Below are 18,991 nucleotides of genomic sequence, written 5' to 3'. Positions count from 1 at the left end.
GTGGCTCAACAGGTAGAAGCATCTGCTTGGTATGCAGAAGGTCTCCAGTTCAATACCAGTATCTCCAGTTAAAGGAATAAAATAGTGATCTGAAAGATTCTCTACCTAAGACCCTGGAGAGCTGCTACCAACTCTGAGTTGACAATACTTAACTTGATGGACCAAAAGGTCTGATTCAGTATAAAGCAGCTTCATGTGTTCATATTTTTGGGTAGAGGGGTCAAGGCTTAGTGTCAGAGCATCTATTTGACATGCAGAAGGTCCCGGGGGTTCAATTCTTGGTGTCTCCTGGGGACAGGATTGACATGAAAGACATCTACCTGAGACTCTGGAGAACTGCTGCCAGTTGGAATAAACAGTGGTGACCCTGATGGACTGATTCAATAAAAGGCAGTTTCACATGTACATATGGTGTCACACTAGTTCCAACCCAGTTTTATCGTAAAAGGAAATGTGGTTTCATGGGGTTATGTTTGTTCAGGAAAGACACTTGTGCAACATTTGAAGCTCACAACTCAAGTCCAGCAGAGTGATTAAGAAAAGCTAAATTTATATTAAATTATCAATTTCTAAAATACTGAACATAGTGGTTAAATAACTCCAGAAAAATCCAATCTCTCCAGTCAGTAATGTTAAAACCATTACAGAGGAATGCAGGGGAATTACAGCCATTAGCTTAGGACAGACAGGAGAGAAAAACTTGTTTTTTACACAGTAAATCAGTGCTCAAGAGATTGTCCCCACTTCTGATCTTTCAACATTCTGTAAACTCCAAGTGCAATGAGAGGTTTTGCTTTTTCAGCAAACAAGTTAAGAATCCTATACTCAGAGGCCAAAGCCTGCTTGTACATATCAGAATAGGGAATCTTATCCTTGCTTACTTCACAAGTGGGACTCTGTTATAGTGCCACTGATCCAATTCCCTGCAGCCACTATGAAGATACTGCTGGGAGTGGAATGGAGGAGTTGAAAGGTTTTGAGAAAGGAGGTCAATATAGTCTCAGGACTGGAATGTGCAACAGAGCAGGCAGACTTTCTTAGGCAGTCTTTCTAAGTAGCTAGGAGAAACACAACCCTCTGTTTAAACACCTTTTTGTTGTTCCACCTGGCTTCTGAAGGGACAGGTAGCTTTCTGTCTCTCAGTCTCCATCTTAAAAACTCAACATGACTTTTCTGTACATGACTGCCTGTACCTTCCCCTAGCCATAGCCCTCACTGATGTTAAGTCTGGCTTTGTCCATTCTCCAAATGCACAGGCACTTGCTTTGGCCCAGGTACAGCTGTACTCCTTGCTGAGACTTATCTAACACCTCTCTCAATCTGAGAAAGCTTGAGTGGACAAGACCACAAAAGCTTGGTGCCAACTAAAATAAATAAATTAAAATCTAATATTTTCCTCTCTAGAAGTATAGAAAAATTTGTCTTAACAAAGATAGCTCTAAATCTTAATCCCAATCAGTTTTTCACAGGCATACACATTAGCTAGGGTTTGACAATAAAATCTATCATCCCCATATAGTTAAAGGCACCAGCATGTAGCAAGCAAGATTTCCCCACACTACTTCCTTTTCAAAATGGACAATTGTAGATTTTGCCTGAAGAATGAAAAATCTTTCATTTTCATATTACCACTCCGTGAACACTCTCCTCCACTGCTGTATTTTTATGGGAATGTGCAAAATTCATGGGTAAAGCGAAGCAGGATTGGAATCATGTGGTATTATCTCAAGCAGAAGAAATGAAGAAGTACAGGGTACTCCCCAGGAGAAAAGCTAAATTGGAAATACACATGAAGGAAGATGATAAAGAGCAGAACAAAATGTTAATAACATGGAAATCCCAAATTTGTATTTCCCTCATAATATCTATGCAGAGTTGGAGGGGAGGGCATTTGTGGGCTAAAGGGAGTTCTTAACTGATCCCCTGCTGGCCAGATGTGCCGCTCAGCATGGCTCCAAAACGGTAAGCAAGTCTGGCAGGAAGGGGAAAAGGTCACTGGGTGATGATGAACTCCTCACTTTCTGTCTAGCCTATGTCACAGGGTTGTTGTGAAGATAAAATGGGGAAGGAAGAACCATCTGTGCTGCTGAGATCTCTAGGAAAAGGGTAAGAAGAATTTAATAAAGGTGGAAATAAGGTTTTGTGCTTTGTATTTTCTGACACTATGTCCTGTACATCAGCCAGAGCCCGGCACAAGCCAGGATGGGGTGATTAATAAATCTAATAAATAATAATAAATAGAATTCTAAGAGAGTATGCAGATATCCTGCGTGTGGCGAATCTGTGTGAACTTATACAAGGCCCCAAGGCAATTAACAAAATTGCTTACTTTGGGAAGGGAGCTCTACCACCCAGGCCCACCTAAGAGAAACACACAGGAGTTGCTCCAAATCCAAACTGTTTAGAGAGCTAGTTTTGGTCTTGCCCTGAGGAGCTAGTGCCTGAGTGTTGGACTTGAACTGGGGAGATCTGCACTTGGACCTGGATTCAGATTTCCATTTAGGCATAAAACTTATATGAATATCATCTATCAGCTGATGACAGCCCTGTAACATAGGCTAACACCAATGTAAGCCATCTTAAGTTCCTGAGAGGAGTGGGTTATATATAGCCACTTGCTATATCGATTCATGTATTTTCATCACTCGATGAGGCGCCACTGAGTTTGGATTTAAAGCTGCTGCCTTGTCACTGCTTGTATCTCCATAATGACATTAATTCATTGTCAGAAGCGACTTGATGGAGTTTAATACACACACACACAATGACAGGATAGGAAAGGACAGACAGACAGTAATGACTGAGGGCTCTTTCGTCACGCCCTCTTCCACTATGCTGACATTGCAAGAGAAGAAACAGTAGATTAAATGGCTTTGAGACTGGGTGGAAGTTAGATAGATCGTTATAAAAGTAGGAATGAATGCCAGTGTGGTTCAGTACATGGATCTGTGTCATGGGAATTAACTGAGAGTAATGACACTTAGTTGATAAGGTAGCTACAAAAAAGCAGATATAACAAATGCTAAAAGCATAATGAAATAAATGACTAATAGTGATAGAGAAAACACACCCCTGAATTTGGACAGTCAGAAAACTTATTTGCCTTTGATGGTAAAACAGAGATGTATACAAAAATGGCCTGTCAAAAATAGTGGGAACTTTTAAGCAAAGGTCAGCTTTGCTAATTGACTCTGCAGTAGAATCCCTTTGAATGTATTTCCTTGAAATACAGAACACAAACAGGGAAGATTTTTAATGTGTGTCTTCCCTAAGATAAGAAAGTATGTTAGATTATCCCTGCCAGCTAAGAGTTGTGAATGGTAGTGTTAATTAAAACTGTCAGGTTGGCCATACTTGCCTCAAGACTGGCTGCCTTGAAGTTGGCCTACATAACAGTTTCTCTCAGGACAATCTTCCTGTTCTCCAGGTGAGTGATGCTTTGGGTTGAGAGGGAAGAGGCATGGCTAGTCTGATGTAGCCTGTGGTTCACTGAGAAGGAACTTGTGTGAAGAGAGAATGATGTAAGCCACTTTGGGTTCCCTCTGGGGAGAAAAGTGGAGTATAAATGAAGTAAAATATATTTTAAATTAATATAAAAATGTTATGTGCAGGTATTATGTTTTGAAGTGTATATGTACAATGTTTTACGCTGCAGAATGCATGAGGGTGAATGTAGCTTTGATAATGAAATAATTACGCAGAGCAGCAGCCATGCCTATGGGGAAGAGGGAGAAGCATACACCCCCCCCCCAAAGAACTTTTGAGAGATGAAAAAAATGTTGTAATCAAATGAGCAGCTTTGACGAGGAAATGGGAATCCCCTTGCTGGTGTTCTTATTGTTTTCTGTTGAAATGGCATCCCTCTTCCTTCCCCACTTAAGCAAGGAACAATTGATCACAGAATGGTACAGACTCAGAAAGCTTATGTCATTAATCCACAATGATGTCCTCAAACTATCACAGCCCATGCAGCATTCACTGGATCACAGGAGAGGCACTTGCAAGTTGGGGCATGGAGAAGTGTTGCTTCGTTCCTGAAGACTAAATCCTGTACAGCCAACAGTGCTGGGAGAATGTGACTTCCTTGCAATGGGAGTGCTATCTTGCCCAGTGCAGTTTGGTTGCACGTACCGTCACCTGACAAAGACATTCTCACTGCTCAACCCACATGGCAAGTACCATTTCACCTCAAGCAGCAGCCATGTAGGGGCTGAAGGATGTATTTGGCATTTGAGTACACCTAATTTCCAATTGTATTCCATTTGCAAAGTAATCTATTGGACTTCCACAGGCCAACTTTTGTTTTCAGAACCACACATTTCCACAGGATAGTCCTGTGTGAATTTACTAACAAAGAGTTGCATCCAGTTGCATCCAGCACTTTCCTTGCTTAAGGGAAGCACAGTAAAACGAGCCCCCCCCCCCAATATATATGCAAGCTCCATCTACCAGAACAAAAAGTGTGTTTTAGAAAGGGAATAGGGGGGTTGGCACAATGAACTGGACACAGCAGGAGCAATGTCTATTGCCAGCAACAGACTGAGTGCTTTATCCCTTGAACTCCTCATACCCTGGTTTGGATTTGGCAGTGGCTTTCCAGCTTGAAAAGATGGCAGTGATGTTTAGTGGACCTGCAAAAATCAATTACAGATGTAGGTGCTCTCCCTACACAACTATCTGCAGAAAAAACAGGCTGTTAACATCACATCACCTCCTTATTTCTCATTCACCACCTGGTCCCAACACCTTTGCCTAAAGGTAAAAAGAGTGCAGTGCAAACCCAATTAGTTCCAATGGTCTCTGAATAGAGGTCTTGGGTATCAGGAATTGATATAGTTCAGAAATGCCACTCCAATATGGCTGATGGTGGCACAGAGTCCTTGACCAGCTTGTGCACTGGACCAAATGAAAGCTTCATCAGACTCAGCTGGAAAAGCTGCTACTGAATTTAACATCACAGCTTCTAGGGAAAGGAAACATATAAATAAACATTGAAAGTGATCCAAAAGGGTCTCTGGATTGCATCCAACCAGCCACATAGGCACAGTCTAGCTCAGGCTCCTTGGCAAAAGGCAGTCTCTGGGCTCCAAGTCCCTCCTCAAATAGCAGGCAACAACCAATTTCATCACTCCTAAGGATGACTGAGGAGGCCGGACAAATGTCTCTGCATGTGCTTTAGACCTCACTCTCAGTTGAAGGTTTGCGTTGATGCTTCCAGCCTGTATCTGGGAGGGAGCCACGCCGCTCTGGAGTAGCTGCTGCACTGATGCTGCTGCATTCTGACTGCTCCTCCTGCAACAACTGCTCAGTTTCAGTGTCATCCAGTGAGCCAGAACTGGCTTGGATTGAGACAGTGTCAGTCTTCATGCAGACATGGTCTCGGAGAATGCATCCCCGAGAACTCCGTATCTGTTTGAGGTCATCCCATTCAGACTCATCACTGGACAAGAGACATATCCCTTCTACAATCTTGATCTTTTCCTTGGTGTAGTCGTGATCAGGGCCAGCCTGTAGATGGAGACAACAGCATGAGATGTGCTTAGTCAAACAGCAAAGCAGAGAATGAGAACCAATGGAAGCCTGACTCATGGCAAGGCATTAAAAGGAGCGCAGCCTCCTGCTACAAGCCAGGACCACTCAGCTCCATTAGAAACTTTTAAAAGTTTAATTAATGTGTCAAATAGTAAATAATGCTCCCTCTAAGCTGTGGAGTCTTGTGAGCAAAAATTCTACTTTGTGAGCTATTGGCATTAAGGTTGTGAGTGAGCAAATTGGCTACTGCATAGTTTGCTCTGGAGCCATCCTTCCTGAGCTAAGACAAAAATGTGTGAGCCAGAGGCTAAAAAACTGTGAGCAAGCTCACACTAACTCAGCTTAAAGGGAACACATCCAAATGATGCATTTTATGTGATAAAAATTATTACATGTAATTTGTAGTCTGCTTCCAGCTTGAAAACTCTTTCATGAGACTCCTTTTAAGCTGCTCAAGGTTTTATGATTTTTTATGCTCATGCTGGCTTATTCTTTAATGAATCTATTCTTTGAATGGCTTACACTTGTAGGCCAAATAACTTAATATCAACTAAATATCAACCCTCCTATTTTTATGTTTAATAACAATTGACAAAAGCTTTACTACTGCCAGGGTAGTTTTAAATTCTGTTCTGGCCAATAGTTTAGCAATCCTTTGTGAAGAAGGTAACACTGCCATATCTTGTAAAAAAGTGGAGATCCAGTGCTGCCTGAATGAAATAAATAGGGCACATTCAAATGAACCATGTTCTAGAGTGCCAGTCCTTTCTGCTGTGTGCAATTACAAAGCCTCCCTAACTGGAGTTGCCAGGTCTGGGTTGGAAAATAACTGGAGGCTTTGAGGGTGGATCCAGGAGAGGGTGGGGTTTGGGAAGGGGAGGGGCCTCAGCATGGTACAAGGCCATAGAGTCCACTCTTCAAGGCAGCCATTTTCTCTGGGGGAGCTGATCCTTGTCAGCTGGAGATCAGCTGTAAAAGTGGGAGATCCCCAGGGCCCACCTGAAGGCTGGCAACCCTATCCCTAACAGCCTATCATTTCTTCCAAAGGGACAGCATTCAGTCGAGCCAACATAAATTGTCTCCTATACTTGGGTACTGTCAAAAACTCAAAATATAATGGCAAGGAATTTGACAGGGAAAGACCCAGGTACATACTCTACGGGAACATACTCTGGAGAACATACTCTGTGGCAGGAGTGTCAAACATACGGCCTGCAGGCCGGATCAGGCCCTCAGAGGGCCCCAATCCAGCCCGCAAGGCCCTGGCTGTTTCCCACTTCCATTTGAAGTTCTGCTGCTGCTGCCATGTTACAGCTTGCTTTACCAGTCTCTCTCAATCACACAGGAGAGATTGATAGGCAAGGCTCTCCTATGCGATTGAGAGTTTGGTAAAGAACTGGCTGAGGCTCCTCCCCCTCCTCCTCTCAGGGGGAAGGAGGGAACAGTCAGAGCTTGCTTCCTGGCCAGGCTGCAGGAGACAAAGGGAAGCCTTTCTTTCCTTCCACTGGCTGAGGCTCCTCCCTGAAAGGAGGGAGGGAATGAGGGAGAGTGTTCTTTGCTGGGCTGCCTCAATCACACTGGAGAAATACCAAGCGCCTTTAATACCAACAAAGTTTTGTTCAAGGTATGAGCTTTTTTGTGCCTTGCTACTGTGTGTGTGTGTGTGTATGTGTTTTGTTGGGCCTGTCGTGCCAGGGCTCTCCTGGGTGCAACTGGGTTCCCTCCCCCTTTTCACTGTATTCATGCCCTCATGATCCAGTCTTTTTTCAGTAAGAAAGCAATGTGAACTATTTTAGAGGCGGAATAACAATAAGCTATTGAGGTGGATTAGACTGAGAGTATGTGTCCAGACCAAGTTCACCCCCTTTGTAGGAAGTTGGTAGTTATTTCTCTGAGGAAAAGTATAGCTTTTTTCACAAACACATGGCCCTCAGTCTGTGTCAGGATGCCTTCTCATGTTCTTGATGAGCACATGAAGCAACTTATGTACAAAAGGTTGCAATGCCCAGCCATTTCATGGTTTTCCCTTGGTCCTATGCTAGGAACACCTAGCATATGATTTCTGTAATAAATGTCAATAAATCAAAAGTACGTTTGCAGCTTACAGATACACACCTGAACAGCATACTCAAGATTGCTACAGCACAGACATTTTGATGCAATAATTCTGAGCAGAAGTGTCAGTTATCAGAGACTGTTAAATAGACAAAATATGGCAAAATTGCTAGTGTTTTAAGCATGTTTTATTTAAAGTTTAAAAAATCTTTGTGTTTGTCTGTGTCCTTTTATAAAGTTTATATCTCTGCTACCTGGCATGAGGGTCAGATCTGGCCCTCATAACAAATGAGTTCAGCACCCCTGCTCTACGGGATCTCCTACTAATACTTAAGAAATCTAATTCATACAGGCTTTTTATTATAATGGTTCATGAAACGGTCATCCCTAAGCTATCAACATCAGCTATGGATATCCCCAATAGATGCAGTCATGTCTATCATATCTATCATTTTTAAAATAATACAGATAACCACTCTGCACTGTTGCAAAGTATACTTTTAGCCAAAGCCAAAACATTGCAGCACACACTTGGGCCCCCAAGGAACGTTGTGCCAATTCTGCATGCAGAATAACACGTATGACTGCCTTTGGTGCTCCTGTTATCCTATGCAAAAACTGCAATAAAAGTTTATCTATTTTTTCCCAAGCGGCCTCCGCCCAAAAAGGGGCTCCATAAAGAAACTGTGACCCAATTTTGCTATTAAATATTGTTATAGCTCCAGAGACAAATTGTCCACCTTTCATGTAAAAAAAATATATTGGACAATCACCTTCATTGCTATTGCAGCTTGGAGTACACATCTGTAAGATGATGTGACCACTTCATAGTCACATGAAAAACTACCCCATAATACCTAAATTTACTAACTTGCTTGATAGGTTTCCCATCTATATACCAGTTCAAAACATTACAAGACCTATATTTGGAGAATTCCATCACCTTAGATTTAGTATGATTAATTACCAGTCATTCTTTGCAACAGAGAAGACCTTCATGAGGTGACAAAATCCTACAAGAGTTCTTGCTAACAAAATGGTGTCATTGGCATAGAGCAGGGCAGAAACCAGAATGGACACCAGCATGGGATAATGAAAAATTTGTTTGTTCAGCCTTTGCGCCATCTCTTGAAGATACAAATTGAATAGAAAGGGAGCCAAAAGACATCCCTGCCTAACCCCTTTTTGCAAAGGGAACAGATTAGTTGAACGACCTTTAGTACTACACCGTACTTGCCCAAAAGAGGGCTCTTATGGAGTTCGTATCAACCATAATAGTCTACCATTTACTGAAAGACTTTCCTACTGGCTTTTTAATAGTTTAACTGTTAAAATTTATGGTATTTTCTGTTTTTATTATGCTTGAGTTTGTAAGCTGCCTTCAGCAGGTCCTATGGAAAGATGGCACAGAGATTTCTAAATAAATAAATACCCCCATGCACATTCTGTGTCCCATCCCCCCAGGAAAAAAACTGGTTTCACAATTTCTGGGTTTTTACATCTTCTTGCATGTTACACCACTATACAGACTACAGTGTGCCACTAAGAAGAAATGTGGTGGACTTCTGGTTTATGGTGACATGCTGGCGGACGCATCTCCTGGACCTCCCGGGAATGTGATCTGTGCACCAGCGGAAAGGAGGAGGGACAACAGGTTGCCACCTTGGTAAAAGGCTCCTAGCCATGGGGCACATTTATATAAGCTATTGTTACGATCTCCTATACTTGGGGTTTTAGTTAGTAGTGGTTTTCTTTCCTTTTTCCCTAGATGTAGTTACCCGTTCCCAATTTTTCATTGTAATTTGTAGTCTATTAAAAAATGCAATAAAAAATCCCCTCTGGGAGGCCTAAAAAAAAGAAGAAATGTAGCTACTGAGAAAAATTGCTCCAGATGACCCAAGTAACCAACCCAAACCACATACTATGGTAATATTGGAAAGGTGGATATAAACAGATATACTAGGTAAACTGACAAGTTAGAAAAATTTATTTTGACCTAAAAAATACTGATTACTGAGATGCTAAGAATAAGCAAAACCTACCCACCAACAGATTTTTTTAAAAAAGATCTAACTCCAAACCACAGAGGTCTCTCAAGCTTGACAGTTTCTGACAAACCTGATAATGAGAGCAAAAATCACAGATCATGGATGGAAGGGGGGGGGGGAATCTTTTCAGGATTATAGCCGAACACCAGACAAAGACAGTCTTCACAAATATGCTCAAACTCTTAGATTTCTGCAGGTATGAAACATTACCAAGATTTAACACTGCTGTGTTTACCCAACTGCTGTGAGAAATTCCAGTACAAACTGGGATCCCTCAGCTGATGAGAAAGGATAAATTATAAATGACGATGAGAACAGGAACAAACAACATCTCAGGAAAAAAAGGAGGAAAAAGAACACAGGCATAGGTGGAAGCTGGTAGAGCATTAAAAATAGGAGTGTATCTTAAGGTACAACTCTAAATGGCTAGTGCACATTAGATAATTATAATGCAAAAGCCTCTTAAGAAGGATAAACATCTATTATACAGTCAGCTGCACTAGTAATAATTTTAAAATATGAACATGACATTGACAGGGAGGAAAGGTAACTGTCACATTATTCAAGACCCTGGAGACTATTCTGTAAGTAATAACTGCACTTCATGATATCAGGGAAGAAATCTTTGGGTGAACATACCCCTTGGTTAAGGTATACAGACCCTTTTAAAAATGCTAAACATTGTTTTAAAAGGACTTATGCAAAGTTAGACCCTTTTTAAAATGCTAATCATTGTTTTAAAAGGACTTATGCAAAGTTTAAAGGGTGTCCACTAGGGAAGTCTTTTCCCAGCACACAAATACAGCAGATTTCAGTGGTGTGCACATGCACATGTACACACACACACACACACGCAGAAAGCCAGCCAAGCAGCAGGTAATATAGGTCAAGATTAGGCCACTCAGCACTGTAGGAAAAAGGGAAGTGGAAGTTGCACAAACACCGAGCAGTGATACCTGATGTGAGGCTGTGGGCAGAAGTCAAAAGAGGAAAGGTGAAAGGCTATCAGAGGGGTGAGAAAGATGCTGAGGAAGAAAGACAAAGGAGAAACTAAGTGCTAAAGAATCATGGCCAATCACTTGCCCTTCATCACCCATACAAAAGGGCTCTCAACAATTGCAACAATTGCAATACTCTACTCCAACCCACTGCCAATCCATGCAGTACATAAGCATATTCTCTAACACAATTAAAGTAACAGGAGTGTGGGTGTGAGGCTGCCATCTTCACCAAGAGCCTTGGATATGAAAATACCAAAAGATATTGCTGGTTAAATAACAGGGGCCATATCAGTGGTCTTCTGGAAGTGTGAGGTGAGGAAGTGTTTTTTTGTTTTTTTAAGGTGACTATGATCTGCCTAGGATGAAGAAAAAAATGAACTGCCAAATTTCAAACCAGCTTTTAAAACTACAGTAGCTTCACATTGCTTTCCGGAATTCTGAAACCAGCTCTTACCTCCTTCTTATAGCATAGCTGATTATACATAGTTGGCTTTGGAACGGTTTCAATTTTCACCTCCTGGGTAGATGTCCGGTAGGAAGGGTTACTGTAGGTAAGGTTACCCAGACTAGGATCTGTGAACTTGGACTTTTTGTGCCTGCAGGAATACAACATTATTCAGGTATAACTGCCACAGTTTGGAGGAACTACAGCCAAGATTTCACCCTAGACCATCAGAGAGAAAGTAATTCTGTATATTTATTTATTTCATTTATACCCTGCCTTTCTCCCCATTGGGGACTCAAAGAGGCCTACTTCATTCCCTCTCTTCCTTTTTATCCTCACAACAACCCTGCGAGGTAGAGTAGGCTAAGAGTGGGTAACTGGCCCAAGGTCACCCATCAAGCTGTCATCGCAGAGTGGGGAATCAAACCTGGGGTCTCCTAGATCCTGGTCCAACACTTTTACCCACTGCTTCAGCTTAAGGCATATGCATATTTCACTACCACCATATGTATGATTTCCAAGCAACACAAACAAGAGCTAGAAGAATCAACACTTTCTATAAGAGGAAAATGTGAGTATCTGTTGCTGCTGAATGTACTCCGTATCATCCATGTGATCAATGCTGGGATTTCACAGGCCAATGGGAGACTAGAACTGCTTGCTGCCAACAGCACTAGTAAGAAATGCAACATAAGAACATAAGAACATAAGAGATGCCAATGTTGGATCAGGCCAAGGCCCATCCAGTCCAACACTTTGTATCACACAGTGGCCAGAAATACCAGTGCCATCAGGAGGTCCACCAGTGGGGCCAGGACATTAGAAGCCATCCCACTGTTGACCCCTCCAAGCACCAAGATGACAGAGCATCACTTGCCCCAGAGTCCCTATCTATACCTTGTGGCTAATAGCCACTGATGGACCTCTGCTCCATATGCTTATCTAATTCCCTTTTGAAGCCGTCCATGCTTGTAGCCGCCACCACTTCCTGTGGCAGTGAATTCCAAGTGTTAATCACTCTTTGGGTGAAGAAGTACTTCCTTTTATCTAACCCGACCGCTCAGCAATTTCATTGGGAGTATTAGCATCTTAACCTTTATGTTCTGTGTTTCTAACTTTTCTTCTTCACTTAGCCTCTGAAAACAACTGCTGAAAACTAAGACACCTAACTTCTTGAGGAACTTACTCTCCTCAGCTTTGTTGAAAGCGATCTGAGCAAATACTTAAGGGCAGAGAAACAGAACAAAAGATAAAGAAATTACCTGTATGTAATCACTGCACCAATTAGCAGCAGAATGATCAAAACACTAAGGAGGCCTCCAATAATGTAACTGACATGCAGTCCTTCTCCTGAAAGAAGACAAGGGTAAGATGAAGGATGACAGACTTGTGCTGTATAGATAACTTCACCTTTGTAAAAACCTGTGTGTGTGTTTGTAAATATTTTACTGAAACAACTAAAAATATTACAAAACAATATTTTATCACACTTGCAAACAAAGCCTCATTTACAGAAATATCACACCATTAATTTCTGTACTTCTGATACTTCTTTAACAGTCCTAGGTCCCTGCCACACGGCAGGAAAAACGACGGCCGAAGTGTGGCTAATCTGAGCCGCACCAAACTAAAGACGCCGCGACGGGATCCCACGGATCCCCGGAGCTGTGGCACCATTGCTCCCCGGCACAATCAGATGCCAGGGAGAAAGTGACGGTGGGAGGGGGAGGCTGGCGAACTGCGCATGCTCACACATGCGCAGTTTGGCCAGGAGCCGGGGATGCGCCGGCAGAAGGACGCACCGGCGATCCCACGGCCGCACTTGCCGCAGCCTTTCCGGATGAACCACCCAGGTAGGTGGTTCTTTTTTGGTGCGGGGTTTTGGGTGGGAGGGACGGATCGGTGACGGGCACGCAACGCTTCCCAGATGTTGCCGTGGGATCGCGCCCATTTGCCGCGCATCCGATCTGTCCCTCTCCCGGCCCAAATCCTCGCGTGTGACCGGGGCCCTAGTTGATCAAGGAGCAACCCATCTCATTTGTTCCTTTCCACAAATGTTTGCAAAAAGATCAGCTCATTCATTTGCCAAACAATCAGCAGCCATTCTTCTACTGTGGGCAACAGTCCACTGTGTTTGCAAAAAGAATAAGTGCTGTTATAAACAAATTGATCACAAGAGCTTTATGTATTTTCAAGACATACGGCTTCAAGATACTCAGGAGAAAGACTGAAGGGTATAATGGGATAATGGAACCTATTAATCTTTCCGGCAGTGCTCCTTCAGTATATAATTCACTTTAGCATAAGTCTGTCATAAACAAAGGAATGAGGCATTGTCAGGATCCTATTTTCAGCAAGTATTTTCATATATATGCTTAGTTCTGGGTGGAATGTAGTACAACAGAAAGAATATCTATACATGGTTATCTTTCAGATTCACATGCAGGGAACACCTTGTTCCTTCCCTACTGTATGCACTTGGAGTGTCTGAAATTAACAATCACATATCCCCTAATCATTCACTCTTACAATAATACAATCGCCATCATAATTAAAGGGGTTGAATCCCATCCCCCCCCGTTGTGAGTCACTTCTGCGGGGGGGGGGGGGTTTAACCAATCCTCTCTCTCTGATTGAAGCCCACTAAGTCCCCCAAAATGCTTCTCTAGGGGACAGAGGCACTGGCGTGAGTCACTTCTGCAGGGAAGGGGGGGGTTAACCAATCCTCTCTCTCTGACTGAAGCCCACTAAGTTCCCCAAAATGCTTCTCTAGGGGACAGAGGACTCTCGGGATTACTGTAGATTTTTGCAGTGGGAGCAAGGAACTAGTGAAAACACAGCCCCATATATATTTTAAATAAAAGTTTTATGAAAATATAATGAAAATAGAAGCTGCTCAAATACTGCCAAACTTCTTGTCAGATCAACATTTCTTTGTATTTCCTGAGCTGAGCTGAGTTGGTGGCTGGGAAAATGCATGAAGCAAACACATTAATACATTATTCGCTACCTGGAAACATTAAAACCACATTTCTGGGTTGCTAAACTTATTGCAGTAAATTCACTTCATGTTTGAGTTTTCAGTATTTTACACTGAAAAAACACTGGAGTAGCCTGGGACAATGAAAAGTAACATACCTGTGGTTGCTAGGACAGCTTCTTCTGCATGGGTGCACAGACCTTGGCCAGCCTCTTTGTGAGAACAACTGTACAACAGAAAGGTACAAAATGGTCACCTTCAAAACAAAATGCAGCTAGTCACTTGACTGTAAAGGACTGAACCACACTGGGGTGAACCAAAGGAGTGCAACACAGAGTACAATAAAGCCCTCTTTTATGTACCCAAATAACATTTAATACAAATAGTACTTTTGGAATATCAATGAATACTTTATGTAATTCAGTAACCTCTTTCACTATTGGGAAAGAAGATTACAATAGCTAGTTAAACAGAATGATTCAAACTTCAGAATGACTGTAAATGGTAAAACAACCGTGTAACTCTATCCTCCCTTGTCTTCATCCTACAAAGTAGTGCAGGAACTCCATTTTATGGGGCCTAAAACTGGGAAGTTTCTTTCCATGGGGGAGAATCTACAAAGGAAACTGGAACCCGCCTACTCTTGTTTCACATTCACATTTTAGTCTGCAAAGCCACTCACTTTCCTTCAGCTGTTTCCAAGGATGTGTGAGGCTTAGTTGTTGTTGAGACTGGTCTACTAGCCACAGTCTGACTCTTCTTAGTTGTGCTGGTGGTCACAGTTAACGGCACCATGCCAGGAACTACAGAAGAAAGAAAAACAGAACCTGAGGCAGGAAAGATAATTAGGCCCTATGGTGTTTCAGATATGGGGAAATTAGCAATTTGCAAGTTCCAAAACAGACAAACAGGCCAGAATTCTGACTAACCAAATATATACAGAAGAACTAAGACACGGTAAAACAGAGATCTTCTAATAAAGGTAATTAACATTTGGGTAATACATAGGATGTTCTTACGCAGAAGTAGCAGAAGTGGTTTACTAACTACAAGTTACAACTGTGTGGACACAGCCAAAGATAAACTAGAGAGTTCTTTGTTTAATCTGCAACAATTCCCTAAGCAGTACCTCAGTGTTAATATGCAGGTACTTTTTAAATGGTCCTGCACACAATGAAATTAAAAAAACCACTTTGAGCTGTATTCTCCTGAGACTGTGCTGAAATATGCAACCGGGATGTGGGAGGGAATTTCAAGTGCGCAAGACGTTTGACAGACAAGATGAGACAAAATAAAGGTCTCTTGCATGGAGGCATTTCCATCACAAAGCATGCTTTGCCAAGGAGAAATTCTACAATACATGCTACTTTATTGTCTGAAGCTGTCTGGTTTAAGAGCACACAACAACACTGTACTGGTTAAGCAGGAATACAGACTGTGGCTCATAAACAGAAGCATACACCCCAAATAACTTACCAACAGAGCAGGGTTGTCCATCTGGTTCATCTGGACATGCACAAACAAAGTCAGTAGCCCTGGCAAAGCAGAGGTGGGTACAACCTCCATTGTTGACTCCACAAGCATTTGTACCTGAAGGATACAGACAAAAGTTCTAGCACAGGGTGTGGCTTTCTTTTCCCAACCGCAAGGGTTTCATATTCTTACCAGGAAATGCTGGCCAGATGGTCAAGAACAAGGACCAATATGAAAGCCTATCACCCACAGAATCATCACAACCTCGGCATTAAGTAAGGGAAGAGAATCAATCAGCGAAATGAAGAAATACATTAATGTTACCGAACGGACAACCTTGCCTTGTCACCATATGTAGTACGAACCTTTGTATACACCTGCATTTGACTGTACGAGTATGATTTGTCTTGTATGTTATGAGCAAAGCATGAACCATTTCTATGCAGCCAAGCTCTGCTTAAAGAGGGCAACTATAAATAAGCTATATATAAGTTAACTATAAATAAACCAAGGTATGTAAATTGGATTGTCATTTATTTTGGTCATGTTTTTAGCAGTTCCTCTTCCCTTTTGGGGGTTCCCTCTGTGCCAAATGAAGTACCCAGGGCATTCAGAACTTGCCTTACATATTTTCAATACTGCAATTTTTTTCAGGACCTATTAGGAGATTACTATGTATGCAATCTGTTTGGCTGCAAGTTCACCATTAAGGAACCAGTATTGTTGCATGTACCTGTTTGCCTCTGAGGAGAGACCACAATGATGTCCATAAGCCCTTCAACATTGGCCAACACTGTCTCTTTGTTCCGACCAGAGTATTTGTCCACTCGCTGGATAGATTTTGTTTGCCAGTCAGTCCAATAAAGCCATCTGTCCTGCTGCTCAAAAACAAAAACACATTAGGAAAGTGTACCAATAACAAAAGCCTGCTCATAGGAGACTAAACAGACAATGAAAGAGCAAAACATCATCTTCACCACTACTCACATTAAAACAACCTGCTTCTTTGGATTTTGGTCTGTTAAAATCAGTATTGTCAACTCTACAGAGTCTCAGGTTGAGGTCTTTCACATCACCTACTACCAGTATTCACTACCCAGTTTCTTTGTACCTGTGTCAAGGCAAAGGGATGAGCCACTTGGCTGACCAACACTTGGCGCAGCTTTCCATGGAGATCAGCACTCTCTATGCGGTCCAGGTGAGCATCTACCCAATAAATTCTAGAAGAACAGAAAACAACGAAGTAAGAACAACTTCCTTCCTATTCCTGACGTCCTGCCCCAAACAAACCTATTCCCCCCCTCCCATATATTTGAATTTGTACGTCTGCCTCAAGTTATGTTAAAAACAAAAGAAACACTCTGGCTGAGTCGAACCACCCACACCCCAAAATGCACACCTCTAATTTACTATGTCACTAGCAATGCTATACTCACCTTCTGGTGTCATAATCTAAGGTCAGACCATTGGGCCAGCCTAAATCAGTGTTGATCAATATCTTGCGCTCAGAACCATCCAAGTTTGCACGCTCAATTTTAGCAATGTGCCCCCAGTCTGTCCAGAAGAGGTATCTGAAGGTGGGGAAAAACAGGCTGAAAGGTGAACACGCACACACACAATTAGGGTGCCTGAACACCAGCAGTTCTGACTTGACACCAGCTTTCCTTCTCCAAACACTGCTGCTAACTTTTCCTGGTATGCAATTCACACGTCATATAGTAGTACCAGGGTTACTACTAAAAGACTAGTGTGCCAAGCAAAGCAACTGGCTGGGCTCCTTCCCAATGAGCAGAGCTGTTGGCTGGGTCACTTGGCTGTTAGCCTCCTGTCTTTCTCTTTCAAGAGGCAACAGCCTCTTCCAGACAGTTGCAGCTGACTGGAAAGGATTCCTTGCAAGCTTCAAACTGCAATGCTTCCTTGCCTTTGCAGCCTTCTCCCCCCCCACCCCCGGTCCCCCCACTGTCCAGGGTGTTTAGACATGAGCAGAACCCCTGGCAGAAAGGGTTCTAGACAGCTGCTTGAAATAAGCCCTGCCCAACTAGCCATTCTGCTGTACCTGAAGATGGGCTGCTTGTTCATGAACTGATCTGCTGGCAAGAGAACCCCTCCCTACCAAACAAGTGCTTCTGGAAGTCTCAAAATGAGTCTGCATTTTAGAGTACCTCCCTTTTGTCCTCCATACTGTCTCTGTGATCTTATCCATAGAAACACCTGTCTTTAGCTGACTCCAGACTTACCCCTTCCTGGGAAAGACAGCAATTGCTCGAGGCTCATCCAAACTGTTGTTAATTAGCACTTTTCTGCAGCTGCCATCTAGTCGTGCAACTTCAATTGTGTTGCGGCCTGTGTCTGTCCAGTAGAGGTTTCTGGCCACCCAGTCCACTGCCAGACCATCTGTTGTCTTTAGTCCATGGCCAATAACTGTCTCCATATGGCTGCCATTCAGGTCTGCTCGCCTGGAAGAAAGTTAATACCACAGTGAATGATGAAAGGACTCCTTAGTCTACTCAACAATCCCGTCATAGAAGAAGCCCCAGTAACCTACAGATCAATCAAGTAAAGAAGAGCCGTTTTAGGTAATTACTTAATATGCAGACAGGGAGCTTGAGGTTATCTACCTGATGACATCCAAGAAGACATCTGTGTAGTAAATCTTGCCATCCATACTGTCGTAGTCCAGAGAGATGACATTGTTCAGCTCTGGGACCGGAACATGAACATCAGTATGATCATTAGTATCTAGTGAGATACGCCGGATGGAGCCACGACTGGAAAAAAGCAGGTATGTTTCAGGAGATGGGTCACAAGTTTGCTCATCACTCTTCAGCTGGATACCAGTAGGACAGGCACAGGAGAAACCTTTGGGGTTCGGCAAACAGAGATGTGAGCAACCTCCATTCCTCATTCCGCACTTGTTAGCACCTTAGGAAAAAGGAGAAAGGAAAAGCCAATCTTGACATCGTGACTATTTCAACATTTTTCTGCAGTTCTGAACATGCATTTTCCAGGCAATTAACCTTGCTCCTTAGAGTCTATAGGTCTCTATTAGAGCTACCTACCTAGCACACTTTAATCATTTTTGGAGGGTCATGGGAGAAGTTAGAGGGATAAATGGATAGGATTTCAGAAAGGAAAGTCCTCTAAAGACTCTGAATATTGGAAACTTGCCATCATTCCAAGCTGATCAACAGTTAGGCAGCAGAGGATCTTGATTTTGCACTGTCATTTGCCATCTCCATGGCAGCAACAACACAATTCTAAACTGTGAGAAAATTCCCTCCCGTGGCAAAATAAGACCAGTGACTAGCCTCTGAATCACAGGATAAAGTCAGGAGTGTGATAAAAATCAGGAAGCATTAATAGATTAAAGTTTGCCAGGGTTTTAGTAGTTTTTATAAACAGGGTCTTTAAAGCCTGAATAGCAATGAAGGGAGACCATGGACACCAAGTAGGCCCT

The 18,991-nt window shown here is 42.6% G+C and overlaps 1 protein-coding gene across 1 annotated transcript in view; it reads right to left on the bottom strand.

Annotated features, from left to right (window-relative positions):
- Positions 1-4,773: 4,773 nt before the first annotated feature.
- The window catches only part of LRP4 (LDL receptor related protein 4), a 70,561-nt gene continuing 56,343 nt past the window's right edge, over positions 4,774-18,991 (bottom strand). Inside the window, exons 28-38 of the mRNA XM_015406796.1 lie at positions 18,153-18,456; positions 17,772-17,990; positions 16,971-17,105; positions 16,646-16,754; positions 16,268-16,412; positions 15,538-15,651; positions 14,744-14,864; positions 14,220-14,287; positions 12,344-12,431; positions 11,091-11,232; positions 4,774-5,508 (exon numbers count right to left, since the gene is read on the bottom strand). Of these exons, the coding sequence (XP_015262282.1) occupies positions 5,176-5,508; positions 11,091-11,232; positions 12,344-12,431; positions 14,220-14,287; positions 14,744-14,864; positions 15,538-15,651; positions 16,268-16,412; positions 16,646-16,754; positions 16,971-17,105; positions 17,772-17,990; positions 18,153-18,456 (1,778 nt within the window). The 3' untranslated portion in view covers positions 4,774-5,175. The remainder of the gene's footprint in view (positions 5,509-11,090; positions 11,233-12,343; positions 12,432-14,219; positions 14,288-14,743; positions 14,865-15,537; positions 15,652-16,267; positions 16,413-16,645; positions 16,755-16,970; positions 17,106-17,771; positions 17,991-18,152; positions 18,457-18,991) is intronic.

This window comes from Gekko japonicus, unplaced genomic scaffold (assembly GCF_001447785.1).
Source record: "Gekko japonicus isolate JY-2015 unplaced genomic scaffold, Gekko_japonicus_V1.1 scaffold84, whole genome shotgun sequence".
NCBI classification, from domain to species: domain Eukaryota; kingdom Metazoa; phylum Chordata; class Lepidosauria; order Squamata; family Gekkonidae; genus Gekko; species Gekko japonicus.
Note: the sequence above shows the minus strand (reverse complement) of the source record. Positions and strands in the feature narration are given on the sequence as shown.